At 37.1% G+C, this 13,890-nt stretch overlaps 2 protein-coding genes across 3 annotated transcripts; one reads left to right on the plus strand and one right to left on the minus strand.

Annotated features, from left to right (window-relative positions):
* The first annotated feature begins 3,166 nt into the window (after nt 1-3,166).
* LOC126597401 (F-box protein At5g07610-like) lies at nt 3,167-5,651 on the plus strand. Its single transcript, XM_050264200.1, has 2 exons — nt 3,167-4,115; nt 5,187-5,651. Exons 1-2 carry the CDS (start codon nt 3,204-3,206, stop codon nt 5,295-5,297), a joined length of 1,023 nt encoding a protein of 340 aa, XP_050120157.1. The 5' UTR covers nt 3,167-3,203; the 3' UTR covers nt 5,298-5,651.
* Nucleotides 5,652-6,201: 550 nt separating this feature from the next.
* Nucleotides 6,202-10,157, minus strand: LOC126597403 (phospholipase A2-alpha-like). 2 transcript variants are annotated; one of them, XM_050264202.1, is made up of 4 exons: nt 9,855-10,157; nt 7,772-7,814; nt 7,509-7,634; nt 6,202-6,621 (listed from the first exon to the last, which is right to left on the minus strand). In XM_050264202.1, exons 1-4 carry the CDS (start codon nt 10,023-10,025, stop codon nt 6,446-6,448), a joined length of 516 nt encoding a protein of 171 aa, XP_050120159.1. In that variant the 5' UTR covers nt 10,026-10,157; the 3' UTR covers nt 6,202-6,445. The 2 variants fall into 2 exon arrangements, with proteins under 2 accessions (XP_050120159.1, XP_050120160.1); XM_050264203.1 differs by lacking the exon at nt 9,855-10,157 and adding an exon at nt 7,936-8,210.
* Between the last annotated feature and the right edge of the window lie 3,733 nt (nt 10,158-13,890).

Below are 13,890 nucleotides of genomic sequence, written 5' to 3' on the forward strand. Positions count from 1 at the left end.
CGTGGTCTCTGCGCCCGTAACCAGAGATTACTAACTCCCGACCCAATGCCTACTCCGTGTCCCTTAGCCCGTAGCTAGGGATTATTTCTCTCGGCCTATCTGCCAACACCAGATCCTAGCCCTAGGCGGCATAGTGTTCACTAGGTACGCACAAATTGTTACGCCTTTTATAAATAACCACTTCATAGTATAAAGTCATCCATCGTCTATACTATAAAGAGAGGTTTCTAAAACATGTTCTAGCATCCTATTGTCATTCATCAGATAGTCTACCAGTTCATGGTTTTTATAGAAAATACGATATATTAAAACATAGCTCAATATAGGCCAACAATTAATTCCTCACCAAAAGCACGAGACGAAAATCAACATATTCAATAAACATGCTTAACCTAAAATCAAATCATAAACTCGTAAGGCATGCATTTAATTTATGTAATTAAACTATGAAATTATGCAAATTTTAGAAATTGTCCACTCACAGACTCTCCGTAGCAGCAGAATTGTGCGAAAAATGATTAAGAGTTTCCTCACTAGCAACTTCACCTAAGCACAAAGAGGTAGTAAATAAATAAAAGGATTTTCTAAAGGATTTGGGCTTGAACTAAATAAAAATAAAGGATTTGGGTTGAATGGTTAAGGCCTAATGGGTTTAGGTAAAGGGTTTTGGTTTTGGAAAGGTTTAGGAATAAAAAGTGGTGGTGGTTTGGGCTTGAGCCCAAACCCACATAACACAACACACACACCAGCACACACATACACATGCCTAGCGCGCGCGCGCACACACACACACACACACGTGCACAACACATGCACACACACATGGGCACAACACCCACACACGCACACACGGACACACACTCACACAACACACACACACGCACAACATGTGCATGGCCCAAAACACACACACTCCATGCACATGCACAGCCCAAAACACACACACATAACCCACACACATGCACGGCCCATGCAGGGCACGGCCCACATGCCAAATAATCAAATAAAAGACATAAGAAACTGGGCTGGGCTAAGGCCTGTAGGTGTTTGAGAAGGCCTGATGGCCTGGGTGGCTTGGGTGCAGTCGGGGAAGAACACTGGAGCTATTATAGCTCCGGTCGACGGCAAATGTGAAAATAAACATTCAAACCAAGTACCAAATTAAAGAGATAAGATAACTGAAATGATGGGAACGAAAATATACCATAGAGAGTCTTAACTGTGGATAAGAATGACTGGGTGGATCTCGGAGCTCGTAGGGTTTTCTCACCGGGTTCTGGAAAACAAAAAATATAAGGTATGCACTGATTAGAACTTTCATTTGAACTGAGAATAACTCAACAAAATAGAAATAGAGTAGTGAGCCTTGCCTGAGTTCGAATTTCAGAGGTTTAAAGTTTTCAGCTTCAATGGCAGAACACACAAAGGTGTTATATCGACGCATGCAAGGTTATAGTTGTGTTCCTCAAGTTCTAAGGATTCTAGATATGAGGTTAAACTGTTAGGTTTGATTTGTTTTTCGAAGAGGAAAGAAACAAAAGTTCTCGGAGCTCTTGGAACTTGAGGGTTCCTGTGAGAGAGAAAGATGTCTGAGAGGGAAGACTCAGGCAGAGGGGAAAGAAAAGAGAGTTAGAGAACCTGCCACTTGGCAGTTTAGAAGCAATAGGGAATTTAGATCAACGGCTAGGATTAAAAGAGAATAAGGGATTAAATTGATAGATTTAAAATATGTTCTAGGGGAAAACAGAAATAAAATGAAAATATGGAGGGGGTGGTTGTAACAAAGATACATTATTTGGAGAATTTTAGGGAAAAAAGAAGTACGAGTAGTATATATCCAAGCTATAAAAGATATGTATGATGGAGCAAGGACTGTAGTAAAAACTCATGAAGGACAAACCAAAAGCTTCCCCATAACTGTAGGGTTACATCAAGGCTCATCCTTAAGTCCTTGCCTGTTTGGATTGATAATGGATGAGTTAACATGATATATTCAAGATGATATTCCTTGGTGTATGCTTTTTGCAGACGATATAGTGTTGATAGATGAAACTTAGGCAGGAGTAAATGCAAAGCTTAACCTTTGGAGAGAAGTGTTGGAATCTAAAGGTCTTCGCTTAAGTTAGTAAAAAACAGAGTATATGGACTGCAAGTTCAGTGCAAACGGAGGCTCAAATGGAGATCAGGAAGTACCAAAGAGCGACCGCTTTCGCTACCTAGGATCTATCTTGCAAAAGAACGGAAAGTTGAATGGAAACCTCAACCATATAATACAAGCTGGATGGATGAAGTGGGAGAATGCATCCGGCTTGTTGTATGACTGTCGTATGCTACTGAAGCTTAAGGGAAACTTTTATAAGACAACAATGCTTTATGGCACAGAATGTTGGGTGGTGAAACATCAACATGTACATAAAATGGGTGTAGAGGAGATGAGAATGCTTCGTTGGATGTATGGACACACGAGAAAGGATAAGATTAGGAATGAGAATATTTAAGGTAAAGTAGGAGTAGCCGAAATTGAAGGAAAGATGAGAGAAAATCGATTATGGTGGTTTGGACATATGAAACGAATGCCTACTGATGCTCCGGTTAGAATATGTGATTACGGGATAGATGTTCAGGGCTGAAGGGGTAGAGGAAGATCTAGAAAGACTTTGGAAAATACTCTAAGAAAAGACTTAGAGTACTTGAATCTAACGGAAGACGTGACACAGAACTGAGCGCAATAGCGTTTTAGGATTCATATAACCGACCCTATTTAGTGGGAAAATACTTTGTTGTTGTGGTAGTGGTATTCGATACCAATACTCCTATATAATATATTAACGAGTATAATTTTCCTTTAATATTTTTAATTCCACAAAATATGAATTTTATTTAAAATCTCATTAATATAAACAAATATAACTACAAACTTCAATTTTTATTTTTAAAATATAATAATTACATAAAAATACATTATTATGTTAATGGATGATCACATACTTTATTTATTTATAAGTAAAAAGTATCAAATTTAATGATATTTCGTTATATTTTTTTTTAACTTACATAGAAGCAGTCTATTTTTTAAACTTTACAATCCTTTAATCTATATCGCATAAAACTCGAAACTAAACCGCATCGCATCGCTTACCGTCGGATGTAGACCCCAGACTCTCCTCGTTTCACCCATAGAACAAGAAAAAGACCTTAGGAAAATGGAGAGTCTTTGTCCCGAAGCAGCTGAAACCATAGCCAGCAACGAAGACCTCCTTGCACATATCCTTCTTTGCATGCCCCCTAAATCTCTGCTCCGCTTCAAATCCGTCTCCAAGCACTGGCTCGCTCTTATCTCCGGCCCCAACTTCTGCAACCGCCATGCCCTCCAAAACCCAAATTCCAAGGTCTCTGCCTTCTTCGCCCGGACCATAATATCTCAAGAAATCTTCTTCACCTCTCTCGGCAACGACGAAAATCCATCTGGGTTTCGCTCCAAACCTCTCAATTTTGTCGGCGACCCACGGGGCGTCGAGATTCTGCAGTCCTGCAACGGCTTGCTCCTGTGCTGCTCCTCCCTCAGCACGACCGGAAGGTACTACGTTGTCAATCCCACAACCAGTAAGTTCTCAACGTTCTTTTTTCCAGCTGCTACTAAATCGACAACCGTTTCGGGTGTCGCTTTGGCTTTCGATCCTGCGAAATCGATTCATTACAAGGTTGTCGTCGTTAGTACCATTTCTGAGTCAGTTGGAGGTTACCAATTTAAGGTCTTTTTGTCTGAGACCCGAAGTTGGAAGGTTTTTCGGGCTAATTTCCCTGCAAAATTCGATATGAACTTCAGCCGTGGAGTGCACTGCAATGGACTAATTAGTTGGATTGGCGATGCAAGTAAGGTTTTGCTCTATGACACAGATGAACATCGTTTCAGGACTGTGCCAAGTCCGCCGGGTCACGGCGGCTACCGATGGCATAGATATTTTGGGGAGTCTTGTGGCCATTTGCATCTTATCGAAATTTCTAGGCCGCAACTTTCGCAATTTGAGGTGCTGGAGATGGAGAAGGACTACTCTGGTTGGTTAGTCAAGTACAATGTCGACCTTAATGCCATAAGCTCTGCATTTCCGGAGATGGTTTGCAACCCTCTTGAACCCTACTACTCATTTGTTGTTGTATTTGTTGATGAGCATGATTTGTCTATTTTGCTGCACATTCCCTGTAAGGTCATCTCTTATAATCTTAGGGATAAGAAAGTTTGTGACTTAACTCCCAAAAACATTTACACCAAGAGGTCTCTAATAGTTCGATGGCAATCTGCTTATGCACATATGGACACTTTGGCTTGTGTATGATGGTATTTCTATCCTGCTGTTGTTCTGTTTTTTGGTTTTGGTTGTAGAATCAAGAATGTTTTGTATTACCAAATTCTGTGTACTTATGTACTTGATATCGTTCTAGTGATACTTCTGTTTCATTACTGCCTTGAACTTATGGATGTAAGAACTATTAATGGATCTGTTACTTGTGGTTATTACAATCATAGACTCACTCAGGTTTTGCCTGGTTACTGGCGATTAGATACCTTTAGCTTTAGTTTGTTCAGATTTCCATTTATAATCAGCGGTCCCAGTTGAGATTCTGGCTGTGGTTACTTTGGATGAATGCACTTCGTGTTTTGCATGAATGTTTGTCGTAAAGCGTAAACTTTGCTCGTGTAAGTCAATGTACATTCGTCACTAAATCTACTTCCTCTTGTTAGGGAAATTCCAGTATCTTTAATAATCCTTCATGTTCTCGATGTGTTACCTTGCACATGAGCTGCACGCAATCCACTACAGATTTGCTCCATTTTGCTTAAATCTTCTGCCTCCAATATGCCAGCTTCTGATTGGATATCAACCTTGGCTAGTTTGCCCGGTTCACTTCATTTATTCATTTGCTTACCACAAAGGGAAAATGAAGTCATGTTATTAAAAATAACTGGCAATGTCATACCTTACATCGTAGGTATACACTTTCAAGATCTCCTGGTCTGATTTGTCGTCATATGGCACTGAGATACAGAGTTCGTTACAATTTGGAACTGCAAGATTCTTTTTTATACATTTAATGTTTGCTGATGTTTTGATCTTAGTTGTTGATTTGAGTATTAAAAATTTGATAGATTTTTGCTACTAAGACACATGGTCTTATTAATGCTGTAGGTACTGTTCTGGTTTGAATTGAGATATAATGATCCACCTTGGGATTATATTGGGCATGAAAGTTACAACGTCTTTCATTCGTGGTCAGGGTTTGCTTGGTCATCTAGGTAACTCCATATTTCCAAATAGGAGCTGTCACTAGCACTCCAAAAATGTCATTGTGCACTCTTGGTTTTTAATGTACAAGGGAGAAATTGTACTGGAGTCCCAATAACAGTTATCATTAAATTTTTTAGATCCTATTTCTAGAGGAACTTGAGTTATGTTATATGTGGTCGGTGTACTTTACTCGTGTGGGGATCTGTACGAACTTCATGTGAATTAATAGCATTCCTGAAAAGTTTCAAGATCTATATGTTGTCTAAGAATTGAAATCTTCTTATTCAGAGATTGTGTATCATAAACAGTTGACTCAACTTATTACTGACTTTATATCGTGCTACTTATGAATTTACAGTTGCTTAATGTCTAGTATTTTGAATTGTATGCTGCCTTATAAAATTTGTGCCGGGGTTATGGTAACCACACACCATTTTTGTCTCCCCTGCACAACCTGTTTATCTTGTTGGTTGTTTTCATTTTATTTATTGAATTTGAAGTCCAAAATAAAGATGAAATCGTGAGTTCAATGTTTCAATTATGTCATTCATAGACTTAAAAGATAGCAGATGGCCATTGACACTAGCTAACCAACTGAGAGAGCGGCCCTAGATGAATTAGTTGCGGCAAGAGCGGCTAGTTCACTAGCCGATAGAGATGACCCAGATGCGAATTAGTTGCGGCAAGAGCGGCAAGTTCACTAGCTAATAGAGATGGCCCAGATGCTTCTTCAGGAAGAGCTGCAAAGGCGAAGAGCGGATCTAAGCCTAGTAGCTCAGGTAATTAGAGAGGTTTTCCTAAATATACTTTTATTCCTCATTTGGTAATACATATATATGCAGTAGGCACTTTTGAGTTGTAGTGGACTTGATTATTTGTTGGAATCAGTGTCTCATGGTGTGGAATTTTAGAGAAATTGATCAAACACCATGTCAACCTGGACATCTACAAAATTTAATTTAAAGTATAAATATGTAATTTACAATTTTCACTTCTTTCTATTTTTCCTCCTCCGTGACGAAGACAGAATTCTGAATGAAATTTGTTTTTTCTTTTTATTAAACGCAAGAAGAAATAACACGAGAAAAAGAAAGAAAAAGGAAAACGAAAATGTGAAACAATTAGAAATGACTAGAGGATAGAGGCTAGCTGCTGTGGTGTTACGGCTTATGGAGATATCTTCCAGCAACTAAAGCAGCCTCCATGACAAGGGTTATAACTTCGACAACATCCTCGACATGGCATTTGTTCCCCTTAAACGTTTTCCCTCTTTTGTTTTTGAACTCTGCCATGCAATTTAGGAACGTTTGGCTGCACTCTGAGCTTAGATAGTCATCTGCACCACAAACATAACAAAATACCACCATTATTTACTTTTCCTTCTATTTGCACTTGCAAATCTAATCTCTCGTAGAAAGACACTTCCACGGAAAGGGTTTATCGGTAACATGGTGTCTCGGTTCAACAATATTATACCATGTAAAAGTTTTTCATCACACTGACATTGCATTATTAATTAGACTGAGATACTATGCAACTGTGAACCTGTTGCATTCAAGTTGTTCTCATAGACAACCCGATTAAAATGAAAATAAATAGAAGCGATGAATTTGTAACTCAAATAATTTAGTGCATATGAGGTCATGTGTTCGGATTCCTGGCTTTAGTACCAAAAGACGTGCGCTAGATTTCAGTATAGATAATGTGCACAAACACCCCATTTAGGTTCTGTCAAACATGAAACACGTAATTAAATATTAGGCTTAGCAAGTGGCATTTTATCACAGTGGTGCAGAGGAGTGTTACTCTTGTATGATGGTGTAAGTTCAAACCTCGTCTGCTTTCTATTCTAACAAATCTATCGTTTGACAAAAAAAATTTAAATATTACACTTACACCCCCGACACTTGAAAAAGCTCATCAAAGTGTCTCCTTCCCCGATTTATAATCTATATGACTATTTCATATAAATATCTTCTCTACCAACACAGAAGTGTTTGATGCTACAGTTTTAATTAATCTTCCTACGCTAATTCAAATTTGCACCTCATAGACTTGAGCATAACTACATTGGTAAGGACGCATGTGTTGTCGATTCACCCGGATTTGAATTTCTTTTGTTGTATATAAAAAATATTTCTAACCCACGAAAACAAAATGATAAATAATCTCAGAGCACAGTAAACTGTAAAAAGATTGTAAGGATTAAGAAAATGAACGCACTGTTTTTCGATTGAACGCAGTTATCATGCTTCATACAACATGCATCTAGGCCATCGCAGGGCTGCTCCCCTGGGCATCCACTGTATAAAAGCCCACAATACTTCCCATATCTCAAAAATGGAGGCACTGTCATTACAAAAACAAAATTAAACTCAAGAAAAATGTAATTAATTTCCTTATAATTTGGCAAAGAAAAATGGTATAAACATAATTTGATCAGTTCATTAACTAAATCCAAATTTTAATTAAATAAAATGCAGTACCTGTACAGAACTCTGACTCACATTGTCTACTGCAATCTTTACTCTGCAAATATTTAGAATTTATCGGAAGGGAGAACACGTTATGATTTGAAAGCAATTGGGAACCCAAAAAATATTAAAAGTAAATAGATTATTAAGAAGAACATGGTAATTAAGGAGCAAACCAGAACAATGGAGGCATCTGTGGCTTGGACACCAATGTTAAGGGCATGCAAATTAATGGAGTTAAAATAAAGGACAAGAAAAGAGAGGGCAAGAACAAACTTCAGTGACTGATTAAAAACCATGGTTGGATAAAGCACTTCAGCAAGGAACGCACTGAAATTTGAGGGCTTGGTTTTGCTAAAATGCTGTGATTTTTTTTTTTTTGGTAGAAAAAGTGGCAGACAAAGTGAGAGAAATGTGGAAATAATTAGCAGAAGGCAGAAGCTAGGCTGTTGTCTGCACGGGAAGAAAGAGGCTGGTTGGCCTTGTCTTGTAATGACTCGTGATATGTTTTTGGAGTGTTGTTCACACCTCTCACCAAATTATACACACATTTTAATCTCCTTTTAACTTCTTCTTTTAACTATATTAGCTAGATTATGTAGTAACTAACACATTTGCTGTAAAAAATAATGCAGAGAAAAACTTTCATCGAACTGTCATATTTGATTATGCAAGACACATGCATGGCATTTCATAACTGGATTGTTTTAACATTGTCATGTGACAAGAATATTTTATATACAATTAACTTTCTAATGTGATTGACATAGGTAGTTTAAAATGTGAATCATTTTTCATAAAAATGTGATTCTCTTAATGGTCGTTTGAAAATCTTTCTTTTTAATTTTTAGTTTTTGTTTTAAAATTAAAAAAATAGAATTAAACTGAAACTGAAAGCTACTTTTTTGAGTTTAATAAATTTGGCAACAGTTGTATTTTTTAAATAATTTTTTAACACTAGAAAGCTAAAAACAATTAACAAAAGATTTTTCAGTTAATAAAGGGATTATCAAACAGGTGTTTAAAAATATTTTTCTATTTGTGCATGGGAGGTGATTTCTAAACACTTTTGTTTTTTTGTATTTATATTGATTGTCGTCTTGAATAAATTAAAGAAAAACATGAAACACAATTAAATATGGGTATGTAAGAGTTTAAAAATGTTGTGTTATCATATCCCTCTGTGCATAATATTTTGTTAGATATTTGTTGGTAACTTTCTTATATAGATATTTGTGAGTAGTTGTGGGATCCCTGTCAAAAAGAAAAAAAGGGGGAGGACACAAAACTTTCCTAGTTGACTAGTTTTGTTTTTGGATAATTCCTTGTTGCCAAGTTACAACTTGCTTCTCTACGTACTATTTGCTGCAAACCTCCACTTTATGCCAAGTTGTAGATTCTCTTTCCATTTTCCTTGTTCTTCATCATACTCCATTCACATGTGTACAACTTCTAATTTTGCATATTGGAACTTGGATAGTAGGATGCAAAAGTGATTTGCCCAGACCACGGTAGGTCGATCCAGGGGTGGGTTTAAATTCAGAAATGCAGTGAGTTGAATAATAATGTCTTAATCATCCGAACATTCCACCGCTTACAATAAATACAAAATTTAGGGAACTATGGGATATGAGGCATATATTTTGTGGTTTATTACAGTTCTAATCTAAATTTTCTTTCATTTTATTAGTTAGGAGATTGTGGAACAATATGCAATGTCTACGCTCTTTAACTGTGCAATATTAATGCAACTTACGACAGTTTTCATCCTAATATTTTTAAAGAGCAATGTTAGGGAGATCAACATTTTAAACTAAATTTGCAAACTAAATGATGTGTCACCAATAAAAGATAAGCACGTTAATCAACGTTTAATAATAATTCAATCATCAACAATCACATTATTTGATTTAAAAAATTTGATCTCTCTAGCATTATCCTTTTAAAAAACTAATTTAGTCATCAAATGACACGGTAGATGACAATATAGTTCCATAGTTGTTAGAGACAGACACGAATAAATTAAACATCATCACGTTAATTGAAATCCAATATTTAAATATTTGTCTTGAAACGTAAAGACTTTACTGCTCACCCAGGCGGTGTCGTTCTCAGCCATGCTACGACGGACAACCTCCCCCAAAAGATGTTCGCCGCCGGATAAACCATCGACGCAAGAAAACAAAGCAAAGGCGACAAAGCCGAGAAGAATAACACCACCCTTCAGGCCCATTGTATCAGATGATGTGGTTCCTGCAATGGTCATATTATGGGAAAGCCTCTCTCAGAGTCGCATAGAAGGACCTCAAGGAAGAACTCCCAAGTCCTTCTATGTAGGGATTTTATTTCTAAAATCCTTTTCAACTATGGAAATTTATGCCTCTATAAAACCATTGCCATGTTTGTGTATCTTGCTTCTCTCTATCTAAAAATAGTCCCTGCCCATCCATTTTTAGAAGCTCCAAACGGAAAACTATCCAGAAATATGTGATCAATATGTTTAGCGATGTCCCTCAAGTTTTGGCTGGCTACGTAATCTTCTCTAAAATAGTAAAGCAAAGACCTTTTTGGTTGTTTTTACTTTTGAAAGACCGCCATTTCCTCGCCCTATTAGGTTAAATTCACAACCTGATTTAACGCGATTGAAATGTCATATGCCTTTCATTGAAGGCTAAAAGTGGTCCTATGGTAATAGGGTAATCGGAAGATAGTCCTCGTGATAAAAAAATTCGAATTTAAACTCTCATGATGAAGTCCGTCAGGATTCAAACCCACAATTAGCATTTCTGTAAACTCCATTAACCCATTCAGCCTTCATAAGCAGAAGGGGAAAAATTATCATTCATCCAAAGCTATGAATTCTTTGCTCCATCGATTCCATTCAAAGCTGTTTTGTCCATTTGAACGACTAGATTCTTTTATTGCAGCACTAGACAATTGAAGTAACATTTAAAGTTTCTTATGTGAGAACTTTAATTGAATTGTTGGTTTGTTAATTTTGTAGGAATTTTGATTTAAACGGTAAACCCAACACCTGGAGTTTATTGAAGAGATGACAAAACTCAAGATCATATCTGAATTTTTTAAAACAATTTTGTAATCTGATTGAAAACGGAGAATCGGGATGATCTACAGAAGTTGGGTAGTAGTGAGATTGGTTTGAATGTTGGTGAGGAGTGATTCGAAATCAAAACCAGTTTTCAAACATCCATTTTTCTACAACTGAAAACAGAGAGCTGAATCTGAAGAATCGAGTCAAAGAGCTCTGTTATCTGCGGGAGTTGAAGCATTTCTGCTTCAGCAACCGAATCTGATTGGACCAGAAGCTGATTTCACACGCCCGAGTGGAAAAATCGGAGAGAGAAGAAGATCTCTCATCCATTAAACGATCTCTTGTTCAAAAAATTGAAAAAATTGAAAGTATTCAACTTTAATGTTCAGTGGCTTCACGCTGCTAGTCGTCGGAGCCGATGTGGCTGTCAGCCTGTCAGCGTTCAACAACAATTTGATGGGGGTTTTGGGGCTTATGGACTACGTGGGGTTATTTGGAAAAAAGACGGGGTGGGATGTCATCAACAGAGTTGATAGAAATGTTAATTTTAGGATTAAATCTTGGACTTCATCACAAACGTTTAAATCCAAGTTTTTTTCACCACGGAGGCTATTTTTCGATTAACCTATTACTACGGGACTATTAATCTAATTTAACCTTCATTGAATGATTAAGCCTATTCTGGACTTAGTTTATTCCTACTCACCCTCTGACCAAGACCTACCAAGGAAAACATGTTACGGGCCCATGATAAAGGAAGAAGAGGGAGAGAAGGAAGATGCGGCTGCGGATAAATTGGGCTTGAAGTTCAGCTTTCAACATATGTAGGCCTGAAATTAGTGAAGGGAAATTGTGAGATTTCATGTGGGATTTCTAGTGACTAGCATGCATATACAATTCAAAATTTATATACGAAAGCAACGGAAGCAAGTTATCAAATAATATCAAAGCTATAGTCATACAAATCCCCTTCAAGATGCATAGGTTTATGTAAGATGCATCAAAAACAATTTATTGAAGAATAAAGTGTAGGAGTAGATTTATACCTCTTGATCTAGACTTTAGACCAAGGATGGACCACCTCCAAGCCCTTTGTTGTTGGAACTCCTTGAGCCTAGCCTCCCTCATTGCCTCCTCCACTTTGTTAGAATGAGTGCTCCTTGGTTCTCCTTAAGTCTCCAAAATTGAAAACCTCTAAAGATCCCCACCTACTAGAGTAGTGAGAAGGATGAAGGAATAACCAAAAGGGTGAGAAGATGATTAGCTAAACCCCCTTTTGGTGGCCGGCCTTTTGAGTGTTAAGAGAGATATTTTCTTTTTCTCTTTTGTTGTTTTAACACTTCAAAAAACCCTAATGAAACTTTGTGCTATAAAGTTTCTTTTATAACCAAAAAGAAATAAGTCAACATTTGACTCTCTCTCTCCCTCCTTTGGCCGGCCCCTTTAGTGTTGTTTGGGCTTTGGGCTTTTATTATTTCAAGTCATCATATGCTTGAATAAAAGCCCAATGGGTTTAGGCCCAATGGGCCCAATTAGACCCGAACTTTTCTTTAAGCCCAAAACGATCTTTTACTGCTTTTATGATTTCTTTAGACATTCTAATTAATCACAACACTTAATTAATCCAATTAATTATTTCCATCATCCATTACTTACTCACTACAAGAGTGTATTGGTGAACAATCATTTTAGGTTCTAATTAGTAAGGCAGTGAGGTGATTGGCACCAATCCAATTGATTATTTTTAATCCAATCACTTGGTGAATTAAAACTTACTTTTAATTCACCTTCTTCTTTGACGACTACATTTAATCATCTAGAAGAACTCACAAGTCATAAGTGACATCTAACCATATATCATGGCTACCCAAGTTAATGTAGAATTTGTTCGGAGAACCTATTCTGTTGGAATTACAATGTAATTCGATCATTCTCTAAAACAATACTCTCAATCACATTACTAGGGTATGGATATATTATGTCAAACCCCTAATGTGATTATTCCTTCTTATATGATTCATTTGAGTCGTATAGGAACTCTTTCCTTTATTACGCTCGATACTTCGGCCGAAGATTCCCGAATCATATCTTAGAGTATTCATCCTCTCTTAACGAGGATTAGAGATTCCTTGTTGCGCATTCACTTGCCTCCATGACTAAGTGGCTTAACCCCAACTATGCCGTGGACACCCGCGGATGGAGTGACTTTGACATAATCAAAGATCAAGTACCTAACCACAAGACAACTATGATGCCTCAGGTCAAAGGACTACTTACATTATTCTAACCATTAGAGTTACTTGCTTGACATGTGAGTAGACCTCCATGCAAGTACTCTCGTTCGATTGTGTTCAGTGAACTCATTCCCTTAATGAGCACCTACATACCTGTCTTAGTGTCACTACACGAATGGGACGAGACTTTCCATCCTTCCAATTGAAGCGGACATAGTATGTACCGGTCTATGCATTGTCAGTATCCCTCCGACAATCCTATGACCAGGAACCTTTTGGACATGATGGTTATGTGAAGAAGGTCTTTGTAGTCTAACATCATTAGATTATTTCTTCCATCAATCCATTGTCCATGGATTCACTATTTAGGACATATATCGTGTGTTGAGATAGTCCTAATTAGTATCTTTGCCATTTGATGTAAAAGAATCATCTATACATCCATTCATTGTCCTGAAAGGTTTCTTCCAAAGATTGACTTTCAGGGCATATTTCCAACAATTAGTTTGATGGTTGACTTGAAATTGAGCTTGAAAAACAAATACGTAACATAAATAAATAAATTTTTAATTTGGTTCAATTTTTGAACCATCGAAATCGAAATCGAACCAAAAGATTTCACTTTTGTTCAATTATTATTATTATTTTTTTTTATTTCGGTTAAGTTTTTTTTGGATTGATTTTTTCGAATTTGATTCGGCTTTTCAAACCCACCACTTCAGAGTTGGGCTACTACCTATTTTTCTAATTAAGTTTAGAATGGAACCTCAACCTCCTTTAGTGATAAACAAGAAAAGGGGCATGAACACCTTTTTTTGTGTCTTAGTAATAGAACCATTGTTCTA

This window comes from Malus sylvestris, chromosome 13 (assembly GCF_916048215.2).
Source record: "Malus sylvestris chromosome 13, drMalSylv7.2, whole genome shotgun sequence".
Lineage (NCBI taxonomy): Eukaryota > Viridiplantae > Streptophyta > Magnoliopsida > Rosales > Rosaceae > Malus > Malus sylvestris.

What these genes read in the sequence shown, in the direction of transcription:
- LOC126597403 (XM_050264202.1), bottom strand. Translation starts at nt 10,025, where the DNA reads ATGACCATTGCAGGAACCACATCATCTGATACAATGGGCCTGAAGGGT. An exon ending in CTGAGAACGACACCGCCTGG is followed by an intron (nt 7,815 to 9,854) that starts GTGAGCAGTAAA and finishes AAATATTTGCAG; the next exon opens with AGTAAAGATTGCAGTAGACA. An exon ending in TGAGTCAGAGTTCTGTACAG is followed by an intron (nt 7,635 to 7,771) that starts GTACTGCATTTT and finishes TTGTAATGACAG; the next exon opens with TGCCTCCATTTTTGAGATAT.
- LOC126597401 (XM_050264200.1), top strand. Translation starts at nt 3,204, where the DNA reads ATGGAGAGTCTTTGTCCCGAAGCAGCTGAAACCATAGCCAGCAACGAA. An exon ending in GCTCTGCATTTCCGGAGATG is followed by an intron (nt 4,116 to 5,186) that starts GTTTGCAACCCT and finishes TTAATGCTGTAG; the next exon opens with GTACTGTTCTGGTTTGAATT.